The 20335-nt window shown below is 54.4% G+C and overlaps 1 protein-coding gene across 18 annotated transcripts in view; it reads right to left on the minus strand.

Annotated features, from left to right (window-relative positions):
- Positions 1–833: 833 nt before the first annotated feature.
- The window catches only part of ST7 (suppression of tumorigenicity 7), a 241685-nt gene continuing 222183 nt past the window's right edge, over positions 834–20335 (minus strand). For 8 of the 18 annotated variants that reach the window (XR_012010577.1, XM_072783323.1, XM_072783327.1 and 5 more), the window contains 3 exons: positions 10534–10626; positions 8503–8642; positions 834–1185 (listed from right to left, as the gene is read on the minus strand). Coding sequence is in view for 17 of the 18 variants with exons in the window: in XM_072783323.1 (XP_072639424.1) it covers positions 1090–1185; positions 8503–8642; positions 10534–10626 (329 nt within the window). In the remaining variant the exon portion in view is untranslated. Of the gene's footprint in view, positions 1186–6594; positions 7549–8502; positions 8643–10533; positions 10627–20335 lie in introns of those variants that run through there. The other 10 variants (XM_072783321.1, XM_072783336.1, XM_072783330.1 and 7 more) reach the window with 3 other exon arrangements.

The raw sequence follows: 20335 nt of genomic DNA on the forward strand, positions 1-20335 counted from the left end.
GAGGTGCGCTGGTGGCGCCTTCCCCACCCACTGCCTGCCTTACCGCTCACCGGGAACCTTTCAGGAATCTAAAGACAATGGGAAACAAACTGTAAAGGACAGTCGTTTGTTTGAGCACAGGGCCGAGGTCTCAAATAGAGGAGCCTTTCATTTCAGATAGAGGACCCGACGTTATTTTTCTTCTTTTGCTTAAGTAAAGCCGGATGTGCAGCAGGTGTGAATCGCAGGCTTCCGAAGGCCGTCAGGACACATGGCCATCTGGGTTCGGGTCACGAAAGAACTCCATGAACACTTACGTGTAAGCATCAGGGACACGAAAACTTTTTTTTTTTTTTTTAAAAAAGGCACCCCTATGAGAAAACATTTTAAGAACGGCAATGCTGAAGAGTGGCGAGGTCTCCCACGGACTGCTGGGTCTGCAGGTTCTCATCAAATTTTTCTTCTCGCCACAAATTCTCATCAAGCAAAACCGAGCTGTAGGACTGAGTTCTATTCAATGGGTAGAGCCTCTGACCTGGAACAGCCCGTCATGGCACCATGCTGTTTCCACCATGACTCCTGTTATCCTTTGTGGAAGCTGTTCCTGGGTATTTGGTCTATAAGAACCAACAGTTCAGGGCTGAAAAAATGGTACTTTTAAGCCAAAGACAGTCCACTTTCCAAGTCACCAGCTAGAGGTGTCCTAAGGGCCCGCTGGGAGGACTTCCATGAGCAAAGCAAACCACCGTGGGGCCTTCAGAGGATCTGGGTCCTCGGTAAATTAAATGTAAACCCACAGGTGTATTTGGGACACCAACACTTTTAGGGTTGGGAGACACAGGAAGACACGCTGGTTGCTGCAATACACAAAAGTTTATTTTTTATTTTTTTTTTCTTTTCTGAAGGCAAAATATAATAGAACCGAACATCAATGAATTTTGTACAACAAAAACAGCTTTTAATATGGAACAGACAGTCCATGAACAATTTAAAATCTCGGAATGGCTTCCCTTTTTCAAAGTCATGCTTTCTTGCGGTCCACGAGGAGTTGGCACGAAGAGATGGTGGCAGCCCACTGGGCGAGGCGCGTGAAAGGGCGGGCGGGCTTCCCTAGATCCGCGTCAGCTGGTGCCACAGGCTGGATGGGAGGATGCTTTCCACTTTCTCCATGACAAAGTTCAAGGGGGCAAACAAAGTGCTGAGGAACTGCAAGGAGACCAGAAGGGCACAGAGTCAGGACAGACGCCGTTCAAGACTGTAAAACGGACCTCTCCAACCTGTGCGCGCACCTGCACCCCACACCTCGGCGCCGTGCAAGTCTCAAAGGGTGCAGTTTTATATTTCTGCTACAGGAAACCCAGGTTGATGGCCACACCTGCCCTCCAGCCCCCACCCCCGGCCGCGACACAGCGGGGAGAAGCCCCTCCGCTCCTGACAGCCGGCCCGCCGGTCCCAGGCCGTCCGATCCCGCGCAGGTGACTCAGGCAGTGGGGTGACAAGTAGGCAGAGGAGCTACAAGACGGTACAACCCCGACCACCTGCCGCCTCGCTGGGTACACAACTCACTTTAGGGGGAGAGGGTTTTGGGAAGTCGGGTTATAGGGCTGTGAACTGCCGGGGTGCCCTGGGTGCCCGTGCTGGTCTCTGAACCCTCCGCTCCATGGAGTGGGTCGCGGGGCCGGGGGTGGGGGCAGCCCACTGGCCGGTCCGGGGATGACAGGGCCTCATCGAAGCGCCGCCCTGAGATCTCTAGGATCTCTTTCATCTGGTTTCTAAACTCCTTTCTGCTTTTCGTGTGGAGAATAATGCTCGCTAACCAGGCCTGTTCAGGGAAGCCAAGTGCCCGCCTGAGGCTCACTGCCCCTAACCCCAAATTTGTTCTGATCATGTTCTGTGAAGGCTCAGCTTCATCCCACAGGCCGGCCAGCCTCGGGGAGAAGAGGCCCCCCAGCAGAGCTCCGCACGAGGGTGCTCTCCTCGCTCCCTGAGTGTTCAGAACCTTATTATCCCGCCAGGGCTCGATACCTGGGTCCTACCCTGCGGAGTCGTCTGTCCTAGTCCCTTGTTCCCGGCAAAACGCTGTCTCCACCACCAAGGATTTCCCACAGACGTACAGTGTGGCACAGAAACACGCACGCAGAGCGGGGCATGGTTCTGGGGTCGAGGTAGGAGGGTCTTTAATGAAGTTAAAACAGGCCCCTGCACCGCCCCTATGTTCTACGGATTCCAGATCTTCAAGGCGACGGGAGGCAGAGTCTCCGAAATTCACCCGACCTCAGAATCTTGCCTTCTTTGTTGTTTTTAAGAACCAGTAGAATCCTAACCGGGAAGGTGTGTGACACGTTACAGCTGGACCGGTAAGTGCAGCTTGACCGTTAGGGTCAAGGAAACTCAAGATTTGGGGATCCTTCCCCATGGTGTGTCTTTTACATCAATTAAATATATTTAGTCTATAAGGCGGCCAAGTGCTGGATGAGCTCTCCATAGAGGAGGCCGGGGCAAAACTCCCAGTGCCAGGAGGCCCAAAGCCCAGGGCCAAGGGAAGGGACAGGCAGCCACTAAGGGCCCCCCCACCCCACGAGGTCCTACCCACACAGACAGACGGCCGCAGGATGGGAGACAGAAGCCCAAAGAGAGCACCGGGAGGGTTCACAGAAGGGAGAGGATCCATTCTGCTGGAAGGAGCGGGAAGAGCTTAGAGTCAGGCAAGCGCAGCAGCCGCAGTGGACGGCAGGGACGTCACACCGCACAGGACGGGAAAGGACGGTCGGTCGGGAGAGACCTGAGTGGGCGAGGCCCGGGCTCGGTGCGCAGTCACTGGTCTGACCACGAGGCCGTGCGCAGCTCCCTCCGCCCGGAGCGATGGCTGAGGCCCGGCTGAGGCCCTGCTGAGACCCGGCTGAGGACCCCGCTGAGGACCCTGCTGGACCCGGCTGAGGACCCTGCTGAGGCCCGGCTGAGACCCGGCTGAGGACCCCGCTGAGGCCCGGCTGAGGACCCGGCTGAGGCCCGGCTGAGACCCCGCTGAGACCCCGCTGAGGCCCGGCTGAGGCCCCGCTGAGGACCCGGCTGAGGCCCTGCTGAGGCCCGGGCCTCCAGAGCATGCGGGGAGGGCGCCAAGCGGCGCTGCCTCTGCAGCTAAACAGGCACCGCGTTAGCACCGAGCAAACGCGGACGGCCCTTTGGTCGCCTTCTGGAACCGTCCCTCGCTGTGGGCACAGAACCCCCGGGGAGGCTCACCGTGCGGCCCAGGAACCAAGAATCCCTGCCCAAGCTGCTAGGACAGCGTCCGTAAAACCCTAGTTCCGAGATGTTGTTTGTCACCAGAGGCCACCAAGCGCGTGGCCACCGTGTACTAGCTCTAGAAAGGGGCTGGGCGCGCAGGTAGCGGTCAGCGGCCACCCCACGGGATGCCGGGGCGCCCCGCAGCGCGGTGGTACTGGGGTGAGGTCACCACGCCCTGTACCTGAGCCAGGGCAGAGTCAGAGCCGCGGCAGCCGGGGGCGGCGGGCACAAGCACTGCTCACGGGCTGGGCCCGGGCCGTTGGGGCGTCAGGCAGCCTCAGCCCGGGGGGCCCACAGGGCCTGCTGCCTCAGTTTGGGGCCTCAGCCGACTTGCATCACAAGGCACAGTGAGGCCTCCGGAATTCAAGGGGGACGTGTGCGGCCCATGTCGGCCACTGCCCCCCTTCCCACCCCGCGCCACGCAGCGCCCCCCGCCTCCTCCGTGAGGCCCGCACGACGAGGGGGCCCCAACACCCCCACGCCCTCGGTTCTCGGGTCCCCCTCCCGTCCGGGGTGCTCCTCCAGAGAGCAGGGAAAGGATCCCCAGGGGCCTTTCCTAAAGATGCTAATTCTCCGGCGGCGGCTGCCTTCCTCCTGGGCCCACCTCCCGCCTCCTCATCCTCATCCCTCCCCGCGGGGAGGCAGGCAGTGCGGGGACGGGTGTCTGGGGCTGCTGAGCCCGCCCACTTGGGGACCACACGGAGGCTAGAGGCTCCCATCGGGAGCCACGGAGGGGGCGTCTGCGGGACAGGCCCTGCTCGGACGTCCGCCTAGACCTCTTCGCACGTAGGGACATCAGTGAGTACGGGTTTTGGCCGGCGACTCCGCCGAGGCACAGAGGAACAGCGGTTCCACCTGCGCACTTGGGACACCATGGCCTGAGAAGTTAAGTCTGGATGAGCAACAGCAGGCAGCCCCGGAACGGCCCGTCCGGCTCAATGTCCAAAACTGCCGTCCGGAGGCCAGAGATACGTGGTCCGAAACGCACACGACTCCATCAGCGTCTTAGGGTGACAAACGGCAACTGGACTAACCACAGGAGCGTGAGCGTGACGCTTCAATCGCCTGCTCCTCCTTTTCCCGAAACCCCATCGGGTAGAGGCAGCTCACGGCTCCCCGCGCTGCCGCCGCTTATCTCCAGAAGTGCCAGGTGCCCTGCTGCGACCAGACAATTGACATTTCTCTGTAATCAATGTCAGACTTCAAAGGGGTCAGGGCCCGTAAGTGAGGCCGGGAGTCGGGGGCCGGGGGCGAAGGAGGGGGTGCGAGGAGGAAAGCCAGAGCCCTTCAAAGCCCGCGGGGTCAGAACGCTGACCTTCCCACATTCTGTGAGGGGCTGGGCCGGGGACCATGACTTATTTCTATGAGCGACCGACCTTATCTCATTCTAGGACGACTCGGCCTTAAGTCCTCGAGGTAGATTAGATTCGGGGGTGGGGGGGTGGGGGGGCAGCTGAAGCCGCTCATCTGACTGCCATCCAGGGGCTGGCGCCTTGCTGTGTGCGTCTCCACATATGAACACATGGGCCAGCTCCCTGCACCTCCTAAAGTCATCATCCCAGGGATCCCAGGCGAGGCCGGAGTCCTTTCACAGCTACAAGTGGCCGCGGGGTGGCCTGGGGGTGGCCGCAGTGACCTGCAGCCTGGGGGAGGGTGCGGTGGGGTGGGGAGGGCCTGGCCCCCGCAGACCATCCACCTTCCTTCCCCACGAAGGCTCTCCAGGCATTCTGGAAGCTGTGAAACCTTCGGGAAGGGCAAGACGAGCGTGGCCTTCCAGACAGAGCTTTAAGGGCACACCGACGGCACCGCATCTGGAGACCGCGAGCGGCCGACCGACCCCCACAGCCTGCAGGGTCCAAGCCACGGGGGCCGTAAGGCAAAGTGACATTTCATCCGATCATCTGATCTGGACTCAAAACCGAGGCCTTGGAAACATGAAAGGATCCCTAATGAACACATCGCCCTGAAATTCTGGAGTCTTTTCGAAAGAAGACCCAGGTGACCTCCACTTACCACCCCCCAAGTCCCCCTGCCTTGGAGCCCTTTCAGGCGGCTCGTCACCCCGCTCGGCCTGGTGGTCTTGCCCGGCTGCACACCTGGATCGCCTGGGAGGCGTCTGAAAACTCACGTGCCCCTGCCGCACCCCAGGCCCCGAGGTCAGCACCCCCAGGGGGAGGCGGCAACCCCCAGGCACTCGTCAGCCTCCCGGATGCTTCCAGGTGCAGCCAGGGCAAAACCCCTGATGCCTAGAAAGCTTTCGCCTCAACAGCTCACCCCGGGACGGGCAAGTGGCTGTTAAAAAGTTCAGCTGGCCCCAGGCCGGTGTTCTTAGAAGCAAACGTAGCCCTCAACCCCCGTCCGTCTTCAGAACCTGCTGGAATCCTTGTTGAAAACACGGATTGCGGGGTGGCCGACACCCAAGGTTCTGACTTTCTGGGGGTGGAGCCAAACGGATCCATGTCCCCTCGGGTCCATCCTGACCCGAAACTCCCGCCAAGTGCTCTCTGCTTGTTAGACGAGGAACACCGGGACAGTGACACACTCTGACAGAGAAGACTTGAAAACTTTAAGAGAAGAACATTTGAAGGAGGAAGAATAACGGCCTAGCGTTGTAAGTATATTCGTTTCACATTTTACTAAGTTGAACTCTAGTCAGGATTTTGGCGACGGTTCTTACTCAGAGGTTGGCTTGGGGGGATGACGATGAGTAGCAGAGGCCCACAGACTGGGGGGCATCCAACCAGGGGGCTCCTGGGGGCCGGGATCACGGGCCAAACGGGAGACTTCAGGAAATTTGGGATGTTCTACCAAGAGTCGGTAGGGCTTGGGGGGGGGGCCGTGAAGGTCTTAGCTGCCTAAGAACGTGCAAGACGGAGGGAGGCAGATCTGATCGCAGAAAGACGCCTTCCGAGCAATCCAACCACGAAACGGGCTTTGGTGTTAAGTAGGGGAGTCCCCATCAGAGCAATCAAGAAGAGTCTATGTGACCTGCCTGACATTACTGCCGAAGGCAGTTTGGTTAAGGTCCCTCTGAACTCTAACTCTAAGATTAAAACTGCAAAAACAAGAGGAGAGGGCAGCCCTGATGGCCCAGCGGGTTGGCGCCGCCTTCAGCCCAGGGCATGATCCTGGAGACCCGGGATCGAGTCCCACGTCGGGCTCCCTGCGTGGAGCCTGCTTCTCCCTCTGCCTGGGTCTCTGTCTCTCTCTCTCTCTCGGTGTCTCTCGTGAATAAATGAATAAAATCTTAAAAAAAAAAAAAAAAAACAAGAGGAGAAATGCTAAACTGTATCTGATTCTTCACATTGCCTCTTTCTGCAGAAACCACTACCGTTTATTTATTTGACAATCATTTATTGAAAACCTACTAAGTGCAAGGCACTGTGCAAAGCTTTGGGGATACAGAGACGAGGAAGACACGGTCCTGCTCTCAAGGAGCTCACATTCTAAAAGGGGGACAGACACGTTTCCAATAGTTATAATATAGTACAGGAAATGTGATGAAATAGGTATTCATGGAATACTGTGGGATCTCAGAGGAGAGACCTCGAACTCAGCTTAGGAGAAACCCGGAAAGAAAGCTGAGTGAGAAAGAACGAAGAGGAGTTAGTCGAGCAGACGAGCCGGAGTGGTGACGGGGAAGGGCATTCCATGCAGAGCAAACGGCATGTGCAAAGGCACCGGGGTGCCCAAGAGTCTGGGCATCTGGGATGGTGAGTAATTCACTGTGGCCCAAGAGCGGTGTCTGTGCAAGAGCTGGGAGAGATGAGGCTCAAGAGGCAAGCAAAGACCAGATCAGAAGGGGCCTCGTGGCTACAGAGCTGAGGCTTTATCCCCGAGTCAGCGGGAAACCTCGGGAGAAACTCAGGCAGGGAAGTGGCAGGCTCAGACTTGCAGTCTGGAAAGCCCGTTCTTGTGTCAGTGCGGAAGGAAGACGGCAGGGGCGGAAACCGGAGGCAGGGAGACCAGTGAAGACTCCTGCGGAGGAGTCCAAGCAAGAAACCACCAAGACCTACACTAGGGGGGAGCCGCTGAGGGCCTGGAGCTCGGAGGCCGCCACTGTGGAGGCCGAGGCAGGCAGGATGGGGGCGGGGACAGGGGCTCCAGGGCTGCTGTGTCTCTGGCTCCAGTAACCGGGCGGGGCGGGGAGGGGCGGGAGTACGTTCAGTTTTGGAAATGCGGAGATTGAGGTGCCGGTGGCAATTCCAGGTCATCTTCAAGGTGCATGAAAATACTCTGGCAATTCCAGTCCCTGAGCTCTGCCGAGCAGAACATGTCAATCATCTGGAAAGGGATTAAATGGGGCCAGCCCCGTTAGAAGCGGTCCCTCCGGACTCCGCTCGCCTGCAGATCAGAAGGGAGGTCCAGGGCCGGGCACCCGATGCTGCGTCCCCGACGCCTGCCGCTGGGAGCTCGGCCGCGGCGCAATCAGGCCACGCATCCTCCGCCCGCGCAGCCTAAGGCTCCTTGGCTGTCGGCGTAGACGGCCCTCCTCATCAAGGCTCCCCTCCCAGCCTCCCGCGGGCCCTTAGCCGATGCCGTTCCCTACGCGCCTGCCGGTGCCCCTCAACTGCGAGCCCGCGCGTCCCCTCGGGTCGTGGCCCGAGGAGGCCGAAAGTTTAGGCCCATAAGACGGTGTTTGCTCAGATCATCTTTGGAAATGTGAGTCTCACGGTCGTTGGAGGAAGAGCCACCACACGTCAAGGTCAGAGACGGTGCCGTTCAGGTGGGGCGACGCTGCACACACTCCCTTGGGTTCTCGGGGGCTGGGCCGCCCCTCTTGGGCTAACCCTTCCCCGCTACGCGCGGTTTTGAAACGTGGGAGCTGTCTCGGGAAACGCGGCCAGGCGCTAAGAGGCCCCGGGCGCCCTCCCCGGCCCTGCCCTCCCCGGCCCTGTCCTGCCCCCGCCGGGGACTCCGCTCACAAGGCGCAAACCAGGCAGCGAGCAGAGCATCAGCACAGCACGTCCTTTCCCACACGATGCTCTGTCCCCGGACGCCGTTCCCCTAGGCCCCCCGCCGCCCCCCCACCCCGCCGCCTCATCCCTCGGGCTCCCACCCCACCTGGTCTCTTGGGGCTCTCCCCGCCACCGCCTCATCCCTGGGCCTCCCTCACCCCCACTGGCCTCATCCCTTCGGCCTCCCTCCCTCCTCGCCGCCTCATCCCTCGGGCCTCCCCGCCTCAGCCTCCCCCCTTCCCTCCCTCCCCACCGCCCCCCCCCCCAGGCGAGTACTCACGGCTTTCGCGAAGACCCCCATGAGCTCCGGGAACTGGTGCGTCAGGAGGGCCAGCATGGCTGTGAAGGAGCACAACCCGGCAGTGAAGAGAATGAAGAAGGGGAGCTCCTTCTTCGGGTAAACTGAGACTTCGTGGAAAGCTGCGGGGGAGACGGAGAGGGCCGCGTGAGTGCCGGGGAAGCACCCGGGGCGGGGGGGGGGCCTCCTGGAGCCGAGGGTGCAGGCAGGTGCAGGCAGGTGCAGCCCGGGGCCAGCCAGCACCCAGCACCCAGCACCCAGCCCGTGCACAGGCCGCAGGCCGACCGAGGACGCCGCACCCGCGGGCCGGCGACACCGTCCTTGCCCAGCGCCCAGCAGCACCGCCCTCACCTTACGAAATACATGTTCCTTGGACAAAACCCGGAAAATCCAGAAATAAATATACCGGGGGCCAAAACCCCTTCCCCCAGACTTGGCGTTTTCCGGTAGCTTCATAGCGGTGTCAGGAGGCTGTGTCGGTGCGTCGTGAGCGGTGCCCTGGGGACTTGGGGACCTGGCGCCCTGGGGACCTGGCGCACCGGCCGCCCCGCCCGCACGGCCCCGGCGGACTCTCCGCCAAGCTCCGGCGAGCACCCCACAGACACACGTGGGGCTCCGAGCTCCTTTCACGACTTTACAGTTTCAACGGTTGGGTTTGGGGGACCCGGAAAGCAGGTGGCAGCGGCGGCAGCGGCTGGACTCCCTGCTCCGGGCCCAGGGCGCCTGCACGCTGGGTGGTGGCGGGGGGCGGGGGGCAAGGGCTGGGCCCACCGCTCCAGCCGAAAGGCCCCAAGCGCCCGCTTTCTTCAGGAAAGGCCCCTCCTCCGGGGCTCAGCTCCCACGACTTACAGCCCGGGTGGGGGGGGCAGGGCCCGCGTGCACCCCTGGGGGGGCGACAGCAGGGGACGGGGACAACCCGCCCGACCCTGTCCTACCAGCGAAGCTGTTCCCGCGGACACAAACCGGACTTAAGCGTTTTAAAACGGCGCTTTCCAGAGCCGGCCTTCCGGGGGGGTGGGGGGGCACCGTGCGGAGCTCTCCTGCGGGGCAGGGGGGGCAGGGAGGAGGCACCGCCAACCTGCGGGGCTTCCGCTGAGGGAGGTAGCGGGAGTCGGGCCGGAGAGCCTGGCCGCCACCGTGGGAGCATGTGGTAACAGCTCGGCAGGATGGCGGGGGGACCCCAAAACCCCATCACTGGGGTTCAGGGCTGGGGCTCCCTCCTGCTGCCGCACACACACCCCGACTCTCCGCGGACCCTCACCAGGTGCTCCCGGGACCCCCGCCATCCAGGGCCTGCATCAGCACAGGGGACACGGCTGCACCCCCGCCCCAGTGACCGTCCTTGGGCGATGCCGCTGGCGGCTGGTGCTGCCCCCCATCCCCGACTCGCACGGCGGCCTCTGAAGGCGGGGCTCCCTCTACAAGCTCCAGTCGGGGAGGCTGCATTGGAGCAGCCGGGCAGCTCGGCACCACACTGCACCTGGCCCCCAACACCCACTCCGAACCCGGGGTCTCTGTGCTCAGGCCAGCCCCCGACACCCACCCTGAACCCGGGGTGTCTGTGCTCAGGCCAGCCCCCCACATCCACCCTGAACCCGGGGTGTCTGTGCTCAGGCCAGCCCCCGACACCCACCCTGAACCCGGGGTGTCTGTGCTCAGGCCAGCTCCCCACACCCACCCTGAACCCGGGCTCTCTGTGCTCAGGCCAGCCCCCCACACCCACCCTGAACCCGGGGTGTCTGTGCTCAGGCCAGCCCGCACATGACGCCTCATCTACACTGCAGGGCCCCGAGGTCTTTCCCTTTGATGAACCTGGACAGCCTTGAGGGCAGGATGCCAGACCCGCTCCCATAACTCACTTTAGCACATATGCCATCAAGTGGGGACAGGGGTTGGGAGAAGAGTCATGAAAGTCAAGGAAGGCTACGGGCATTTATCACCGCCCCCCACATCCCCCCACTGCGGCGCCCCCCCCTCACTGGCCCCAGAGGGGAGGACGCAAGGAGCACTTACACGGAAGCAGCTCTCGATCTGCTGTTTCTGTACAGATGGGGTAAGGGTAAAACAGATGCCCCTTTTCCAAGGGATAAGGGATCATCCGAAAAGCTGAAAACAAGAGACAATATGTTAGAGGTTCGATATTTGTCTCCCAACTTCTCAGTTTCAAAGAGAGGTTTTTGAGCATTTTTATTTTTTATTTTTTGAGCATTTTTATAATGATAAACAGTTCTACAAGGAACTCCCAGGAAGGCTGCAGGAGTCACCCAAAGCCCGAGCTCCACGCCAGAGGAGCTGTCAGAGGTGCAGTATGATGTGTGACTCACACTTAATCTCACACTATATGTTCTGGGCAAACCTCACAGCACTGGGTGGGTTGGGGTGCAGAGGAGCAGGGAAGCCATCGCTTCGGTGCCCGGGATTTCCTCATCTATAAAGTATCATTAAAATGTCAAGAGCACTGACTCAATCTAGCTCAACTGATGCTAATAACACAAACGTGGATGGAAACGCTTCCCCAAGAAGCACAGGTGGAGGGACTTGCGGAAGCTCATTGCAGATGTACAAATACGAAAGGCATTCTACTACGTCTATTTAAAAAAAAAAAAAAAAAAAAAACAGGTCCAGGTGGATGAGAATTCCAACCAAGATGCACACAAACAAAAATCTAAAATCCCGCATGACTTAGGAGCGATTTCTCAACTCGGTTGGAAACTTTTCAACCTTCAATATCATGGGGGGGGGGGGAGTGGATCGGGAGAGATGGATTATCTGTGTTTTGATGATGTCAGGCCACCTAAGTTCTGCCTTTGTGGCTTCAGATAACATTAGGTCTCTCGCTGAATTATGGCTTTCCAATCAAGCCGTCCCTTTTCCATTATCACGGGTGTTACCCTCCCTGTTACGATGTCATCAGCATGTTAGTCTCACTGTTGCTAGGAACGCAGGGCTCACGGAGTGATTCTTCTCCAGCAGATGTCCCGTAGCTGCAGCACGCCGCACGCCGCACGTATAAAATGTAAGAACTACGCCCTACGTGGGCGATGCCAGATAACAATCCTTGCCCTCGTGTGTGTCAAAGACGGGGGAGGGGGGGCCACCACAGCAATCTTGCGGGCCTTAAATGCTATCGCTCAAGGAATCCTTGCTACATCCTTGGCGGCCTGGTTACCTACGCCTTCTCGAAATGCCATCGGTGTGCGCTATTCATCTTCTGCGTACTCGTTTCAAACAGGAATCAGAGACAAAGAATGTTCTCCCTCCCAAGACATGACAAGGTTCCATTGTAACCGGCATCCGTGCACATATGGTATTTATTCTGGTGTCTGAATATTATTTAAAAGTAAAAACATTATGTATGTGAGTCCAGCATTTGGAATGCAGTCAATCCGCACCACAGTGGTATCACTCCGAGGTTACAGCACATTGCCATGGAGAATATAAATCACCACGAACGTGGGATTAGAGCAGAGCCAGTTTGCTGGCAGTTGGCTGAGGTAAAAATGTTATCAATTTTCCTCTTGTAACAGAAACCTCTTAAACAGAGATTAAAACATTAAAAACACCCCAGACTTTAACTCTTCTTAAAATGAAAGGCTCACCCCTGGTTCAATCAGACTTTTCTTTCGTGCAAACAAAGATGACTTTTGCCCGCGACCGACCGTGGGAGCGCCCGCACGGGCCGTTCTCTGCACAGGTTGCTAACGCACAGAGATCACGCCAAGGAACCAGTATCTCTCAAGAGGTTTTTGCAAGACGAGGGGGAGAAGATATTACAGAACAACCACAGCAACAAGACCCTTTTAGCGCCTTTATGGAAGACACCGAACATCTCTTCTGGGAAGTAGCGTCCTTAAATTTATCTTTTTATTTTTTTTAAAGATTTTATTTATTTATTTATTTATTTATTTATTTATTTATTTATTTATTCATTCATTCATTCATTCATTCATTCATGAGAGAGAGAGAGAGGCAGAGACACAGGCAGAGGGAGAAGCAGACTCCATGCACCACCGGGAGCCCGATGTGGGACTCGATCCCGGGTCTCCAGGATCACGCCCTGCGCTGAAGGCAGGCGCTAAACCGCTGAGCCACCCAGGGATCCCCAGCGTCCTTAAATTTAAACTGCAATATGCCACGGTTTTATTTATTTATTTTTATTTATGTATTTATTTTAAAGATTTATTTATTCATCATAGAGAGAGAGAGAGAGAGAGAGGCAGAGACACAGGCAGAGGGAGAAGCAGGCTCCACGCCGGGAGCCCGACGTGGGACTCGATCCCGGGACCCCAGGATCGTGCCCTGGGCCGAAGGCAGGCGCCAAACCGCTGAGCCACCCAGGGATCCCCCAATACGGCACGGTTTTAAATACCGTTTCCCATAAACGAAGGCTGCTATGAAAGCATCCCCCAAAATGTGGGAAAACCCACCTGGAGGGTTTGTTGTTTTTGTTTTAAACCCAGGCTCTCTACGTGCAACAGGGCTGCTGTAATTGAGAATCCGTTCAGGTTCACGTGATAGAAGTAAACCCTCAGTTTTCAAAGTGGCTATAAATTTGAATGCTAAATTTTATTCAAAATTGAAGTCAGTTTGTACTTCAGGGAGCAATTTTTTTTAAATGAAATATAGGAGCGCAAGAGCTTGGGTATGTTCAACCATAGAAATCAAATGGTTGGTTGGTGTCTTTTCACTCAGATGCCAAATCTTTCTTGCTGCAGTATTTGGCACGCATACAGAATTCCATGCATTGAGTTAGTCTTTTTCTTCTAATCAGTTCTGGTCTTTCTGGAGAGGGTGGAGACAGTGATTATACACAACTTTAAACACACACACACACAGTCTTCCCGCACTGTCCTCCCCCGGCCCCCCATGGCAACCTCCAGGACTGCAGAGATGCTCAGGGTGCTCTTAAAAATCTTTCTCATGTCAGTTGTCATTTACATCGAGTTCGTAAAATAAGATTAAGCTTTTTGGCATCGCCAAACAAAAGCAAATACGATTTCTGTTTGCAATTCTATCCTTTACCCACCCTGCTGTGCAGGGTCCAGCGGACTGTGAGATAAGCAGCGGAGGTCTGGCGAGAGCAGGAAGAGGCACTGCAGAAATCCTGCCAGCTCCACCTCCCGCCTCCTGAGCCCTCTTGCTGAAAAGCCATCAAACTGCCCCACAAGAACCTCGTGGCTTTAGCCGCACGTCCAGGAATTGTGCAAGTGCAAGTAGCGACACACTGATTTGACAGTGCAAATAAGAGTGGAAAAAAGGGCGCTCTGTTTCATCGATTTTATCTATTCCGTGAAGGACCACAGAGCTCTTCTTAAAGACCTTGGTCTGGAAAAACATACGGTTCAGGGGGAACTGAAAATGTATGTGTATTTGGTTAAAAAAACCCAAAGAGCTGGGCCGCTCCGAGTGAACGCACGGCGCCCGAACGGCACGTCTGCGTTGGCCTCCCCTGCCTTCTGCTGGGCCGCTGCGGAAGGGGCACAGCAAGCTGGCGGCCCGCTACTGAAGTCGGGGCGTCACTGCCCGACCAGACGCGTGCTCTAGGCCCCACACCTGTCAGTGCTGCGTCACCGGCGACCCTGGGCTAACCCTGGAGGAAAGGTCACGAGCATCCGAGAGGGGACAGAAGGGTGGGTACGGGAACAAACAAGTCCCCAGTTTCCCTGACGATTTCTTTTTTAGTTTTATTTATTTTTTTAAGGGTTTTTTTTTTTTTTTTTATTTATTCATTCATGAGAGACACAGAGACAGAGAGAGGCAGAGACACAGAAGCAGGCTCCATGCAGGGAGCCCGACGTGGGACTCGATCCCGGGTCTCCAGGATCACGCCCTGGGCCGAAGGGACGTGCTCAACCGCTGAGCCCCGCAGGCGTCCGTCCCCGATGATTTCTAACGGCCTCGCATCCTACCCACGCCACAGCCAGGGAGAGGATATCTGACATTGTGTCCATGTTGCCTTTTCAAAGAGGATCTCAGAGGCCGGGAGAGACGGGGCCCTTAGGACAGCAGCGAGGGAGCCTGAGTGCCAGCCCCACCTGGTCAAAACGCAGGTGCGCTCCTCACGCAGCGGGGGTAGAAGGGGGGGCCACGCACCGCACCGTCCGCGGTGACGGAGCTCAGTGCCTCGGGCAGGAACCACATGACCCAACAATCATGAAGACCCGCGTGAAAGGTCTCCCTGCGGCAGCGCCTCCGTGCAGTTCGTACGGAAAGGAGGAGCGGTGGGGTGACAGCTAAGAACGGGCTGAACTTGACCCGGCTGAAAACCATACGGCTGGCTGGGTCATAGTCTGCGTCCAGTCTCTTTGGCTGTGAGAATGAGAATGCGACAGACCTGAGACAGGGGCTGTGTGTGGCTCAAAGTCAGTCTTCCCTTTATATACCCTTTCTACCAAACCCAAAGTTCCTACTTTCCCGATCAGGTCATACTCTTGCTTGTAAGTAAAAAATGCTGCTTTGCTTATGAACAACTGGAAGTACAAACAACAGAACAGAAAATTATCATCGAAATACAAATTTTACATTTTCCTTTTCTTTTTTTTTTTTTCCAGAATTTTACATTTTCATCTTTGAGCGTAAAGTAGGTAACCGGCCATACAGGCCATTCGTCCTTCGCGAGGCATTTAGGCACAAAGATTAAAAGTTCTAAAGCCACGAGCCTGGGGACTGATCTGCATTCTTTCACTACCTGGCTCTGTCGTCCTGGGAAAATCACTTTCCCTTGGTTCAATGATGCGCCATTCCAATTCCACAGAGAAATTCCAGAGTTTTATAGCAGGTTCATTAACCTGTTGGCGACCCTCCACACTCTAACACTCTGGTCCTACCTCCGTGATGGTACTGCCTGTACGCACACTACGGGTTACGTAGACGTGTGTGTTTACGTGCCCGTGAGTACACAGGCAGAGGGAGAAGCAGGCTCCATGCAGGGTGCGTGCATGGAGGTGCATGCGTGTGTGTGCATGGAGGTGCGTGTGTGTGCGCATGGAGGTGCATGCGTGTGTGTGCATGGAGGTGCGTGTGTGTGCATGGAGGTGCATGCGTGTGTGTGCATGGAGGTGCGTGTGTGTGCATGGAGGTGCATGCGTGTGTGTGCATGGAGGTATGTGTGTGTGCATGGAGGTGCGTGCGTGTGTGCGCGTGGAGGTGCGTGCGTGCGTGTGTGTGCGTGGAGGTGCATGCGTGTGTGTGCACACACATCAGTGTTTCTCTCCATTTCAGAGTCCTAGTTGCCCCAGCATCTCCAACACAAGGCTTGGCACAAAGGAGGGCCTCCATACGTGCTCACTGACTGAAGGGGTACGTGAATGAATACAATAGGAAGAGACAGGGTTTTCCTTTTAAAAAGTCAGGTGGATCCAAATCACGGCCAGTCACCAAGGGGGAATAAGTGAAAGGGACAAGCTGGGTCCACCGGGTCGTCGGTGGGGAGGCTCTGTGCCGTACCTGGAGACTGGCCATTACTGGAAGTTAGCGACGACCAGTGCTTTCTCCCAAATCACAAAATTTAGCACTAGATCTATCGGGTGAGGAGCGGGGGAATCACTCTTTAGCAGTCCAAAAGGTGCCAGCCTTTTGGAAGAAAGGTTTGGTTAGAGGAAATGCCCCAAGGACCACAGCTTACATTACAGCAAGTCGCATTTACCATCAGGTTCAAAGAGAATAAATTAGAATCAGAATTTCATCCTATGCCTCAACAATGGGCCATTTTCTCTTCTCAAAGGAAATACTCTGCATTAGTCCCCCTAAAAAACACCACCTTCAAATCTTATACATTATTTAGTGAATTCTTTTGGGGGGGGAAAGTCTCCAAAAAGAAAATAAAGAGTCTTACTTGGTCAAGGGGAAAAAGAAAACTGGAAACAAAGAAAGGCTAAGTGATTTACCCCATGGCATACTTGTCTTCTGATATATAGAACTAGAAAATTAAATCTTAAAGGTCACAGTTGCGGTCAGCAGACTCTCCTGCTTTATAAAATAAATACCGCCAAAGTGAGCCTTGAAAAGATCGAGGCAGGAGGGAGATGGGGCCACATCAGCATTTAACATAGGTAAAAGAGAAGATGTGCCATTTAAAATAGAGCCTCATAAGGCGCGACACTGCTGTAAATAGACCCAGTTCAAATGAGATCCTCCTTTATATAAGGTTTGTATATTCAACTCATGTTTGCAGCAATGTGTGTGTTTGTGTGCGTGAGGATAACCAGAACCTACACTGTTTAAAATAAGCATAATTCAGATAAGGTGGCAGCTGTACGATGGACTAAGAAATGTATTTTTAAATCTTGTAAATTAAAACTTGTCCCCTTTCTTGATTATCTTGACTTTGAGGAACATATTGTGTAATTTCAGGGGCCGGGACAGTGATGAATCAAACATCTTAGAAACCTTTGAAATGCTGATGTATTTGTGGTTGAGGACTCAGTTTTTTTTCTTAACCACCATATGTTTCAAACCCAAACAATCTCTGCCATGCATCAGCTGGACTTTGGGGTTTTATCAAAAATGTGAGTTATTTCAGCCTGATTGGTGGGAAACTCACTTAATTCCACAAGATGACTAACGCTCCGACATAATAAACTCATTAAAAAGCAAAGAAAAACATATCTCCATCCCCACTCCTAAACTAACACTTCTGACAGAAGAATTTTTTTTTTTAATCTCCAAAAGGTCAACTAAAAGAATATTCATTTTTTAACATGGGAACTGGTGAAATTAGGTACTGTGACATTCCTCCCCTGAATTTTCTTTCTAATGAAAAGGGGGAAGTTGGAAAGGAATTGGGGGATGGCCTTAAATTTCAGAATGAACAAAAAAAGACAGTAAAGGACAAAACCTAAAGGACGGGGCTGGCGATGTCAAAAGGCGCCACCACGCGGTGCGCTGGGGGAAGCGCAGCCTCCTGTGCTCAGGCGCAGGCCGTCTGGGGGACCTCTGCAGGGAGAGGGCACCTGTCACCTCCAAGGCTGGCCTGGCACGACTGCCCGCGGGAAGCCCAACAACCCGGGGTGGGCCAGGGGCGTTCAGCAGCAGCAGGGAGTCACGGTTTCCAAAACCTGGGTAAGTTACGTCAATACCAGTGTAAGGAGCCACATCAGAATCGTGATCTAAGCCTTCTGATTGAAAACCCAAATGCCGATGATGCCTCAGTGTGACTTCGGCTGGACACAGATCTAGAAGTGACGTCCAAAGATCGCCTGTGACAGTTTGAGGTCAAAGGGTATTTCTTCTAAATTGCATGAGAGATTTGTAAGCTTTGTTTTTTAAAAGGACAACTACTTTGTACTACTCTTATCATTTTTATAAATGTGCATATATACGTACATTCACACACATATCTGTGCCTGTAGTAAAAAACCTATGCTTGCTGAGAAAATTTGAAAAATACACACATGAGGGGGAAAACGAAAATCTCTTAAAATCCACTTAAAGATGTCTTTATTTCCTCTCTCTTTCCTTTGTTTATATGCAGATTTTTTATGAAATTGGGCTCATTCTCTAGTTAAATGCTTAAGTCAGTATTCAACTACAGAAATAGAGTTTTATAGAGAAAGATGAACTTTCTCAACACTAGAAGGGGAGTGAGTGTACCCGAGCCGCGAGCAGCAGGGTTAACTGAAGGCTTCCAGGCAAGTGTTTCAGAGGTGCTGCTCCTCTGATGCTTGCTCCCTCCAGGAAAGGTCCAAATAGCTGGCAGGACGGAAAGCGAACGTGGGTTTACCCCTGGCTCTGCCCACAGGTGCTGCAAGACCCTCAGGGACGCTGTTCCTCTCCTCAAGGGAGGCGGCCACCGGCCTCCTGCCTGACTTAGAACGTCGTCGGGAAGAGTCCATGAAAGGCGGGCCGTGCAAACCCTCGGCAACTCACCCCCTTACCCGCATGCTCCCCGAGGTGCGCGGTGCTCCCCAAGGCGGTAGGTTCCTACCAAGCACTCCCACCGTGCTTGTCTAGAATTGAGGGTATAGCTCTCTCTTTCCAAAAACGGGACGGTGGTGTGACTTCCCTGGAATGGTTTCTATTTATCTGTAAGGATCCAACGCAGAACTTCCCCCTCCTGGAGGCCCCCGACTGCCTTGCTACCCTGGTTTATGTCTAAAAATGCACCTCAAAAAATAAATAAATAAATAAATAAATAAATAAATAAATAAATAAATAAATAAATAAAATAAAATAAAATAAAATAAAATAAAATAAAATAAATAAAAATGCACCTCCTCTCTTCATTCCAGTAGTGTTCCTCCCATCGGACCTGAGGTAATTAATTACATTCCCCCAACACCGCCACCCTCTAGATTTTGGAGCTCGCTATGTCACTTTGTGTTCGTCCGAATCCCATTGTCCTTCCCGGTTGATCCAGGGCATCTCCCCATTGTTACCTGATTATACGGGTAACTAATTCCCAAACAAAATTTCTAGTTACTCCTCATTGGGATTTTTTTTTTTTTTTCTATGGTTATGCCATTCCTAATGCCATGTCTCTGTCACTTCTGGGCTCCCTGTTTCGATCCTTCCCATATAACTGTACCTTTCTTATCAATCAGTCCCAACTGGTAAGCTTCTTCTGCTGGGTTTCCAAAATGCTAGCTTATAAGTAAGGCTTTATTTGGTAAGCCAAACTATCCATTTAGTTTTTTTCCACAACTAACCCTGGGTGAGGCCGCTCATGCCCAATCTTGCTGAGCTTTTTTGAGCTCTCGGTCGTGTTTAAATAAAAATTCCTTTTGTCTCTTTTGGGTAGAACTCCTTAGGTGCAACAATAAGCCCAAGGCAGCGGGGCGCCCACACGCCCACACATGCCCCAGCACAAGGTGCCCTCACCTAGGCCAGGCCACCTGGAGTAGTTTATTACACCTAACAGAGTCGGGGTGGAAGCATCAACCGAGTCGACATCCCTCAAGTTGTAAATAGTAAATTATCTAAGTCAACTCACTAGAGATTCTCTAAAGAAATGTTTTCAAAACTAAACAAACAAAAAAAACTTTCAATCAGCTTGACTCCCTTCTTTCTCTATCAACTTACTTTTACCCCATTCCATTGGCCCCACCCCCCCTTCCTGCATCAATTTGGATTCCTTTCCTGGGTTTGGGAAGGGCAGGAAGAGGGAAGAGCAGGAGATTATCAAAATGCAAATGGAAGCAACAAAGATAAACAGAGTAAAAGGGATTAAAAAAGACATTCCTGTGTGAGGCCGATCAGAGTAGGAGTAAACTAAGACAAAATGATCAGAAGACTAGCGCTTGTTTTGTTTCCCTATGAAGGGGGCAAAAACACCCCACACTGCATGTTGTACTCGTTTTGCTTAACTAATAACAGCGTGTCAACGCACATATTGTCTAATAATCTGTACTCTTGGGCCTTTTCCCTCAATTTACATTCTTCCAAACAGCCCCACCCCTCAGCACCGTGTCCTTGCTCGTGACCCTGTCCTAGTTCTTCAAGGCTTGGTTCAAACCTCCTATGACCCATAAGGTTATCCCTGACTGCTCCACCCCACTGACCTCTCCCTTCTGAAAAATCACCAAGCAGCTGCTGCTTGCTGGTTACTCCTCCCAACTAGATGAGATGCTTCCCCAGGACAGGAAGCAGGTCCCACCCGCAATTAAAGTCTCTTCCCCTGGGACCGGCTGGGACTGATAGGACTGATGGGTCTCTACGTGCATCGGACAGACATTATCCACTAATACACGAATGCTACACCTGCCACTGAACACGAGGGTCCTGTGGCCACTGCTCTTGTTGTGAAGCATAACTGCTACTCATTTGTCTGGCCAAGAAACTAGGTCCGGTGGAGGGTAACCATGGTTCTTTAGCTAAT

This window comes from Canis lupus, chromosome 18, assembly GCF_048164855.1.
Source record: "Canis lupus baileyi chromosome 18, mCanLup2.hap1, whole genome shotgun sequence".
In the NCBI taxonomy this organism is placed as follows: Eukaryota; Metazoa; Chordata; class Mammalia; order Carnivora; family Canidae; genus Canis; species Canis lupus.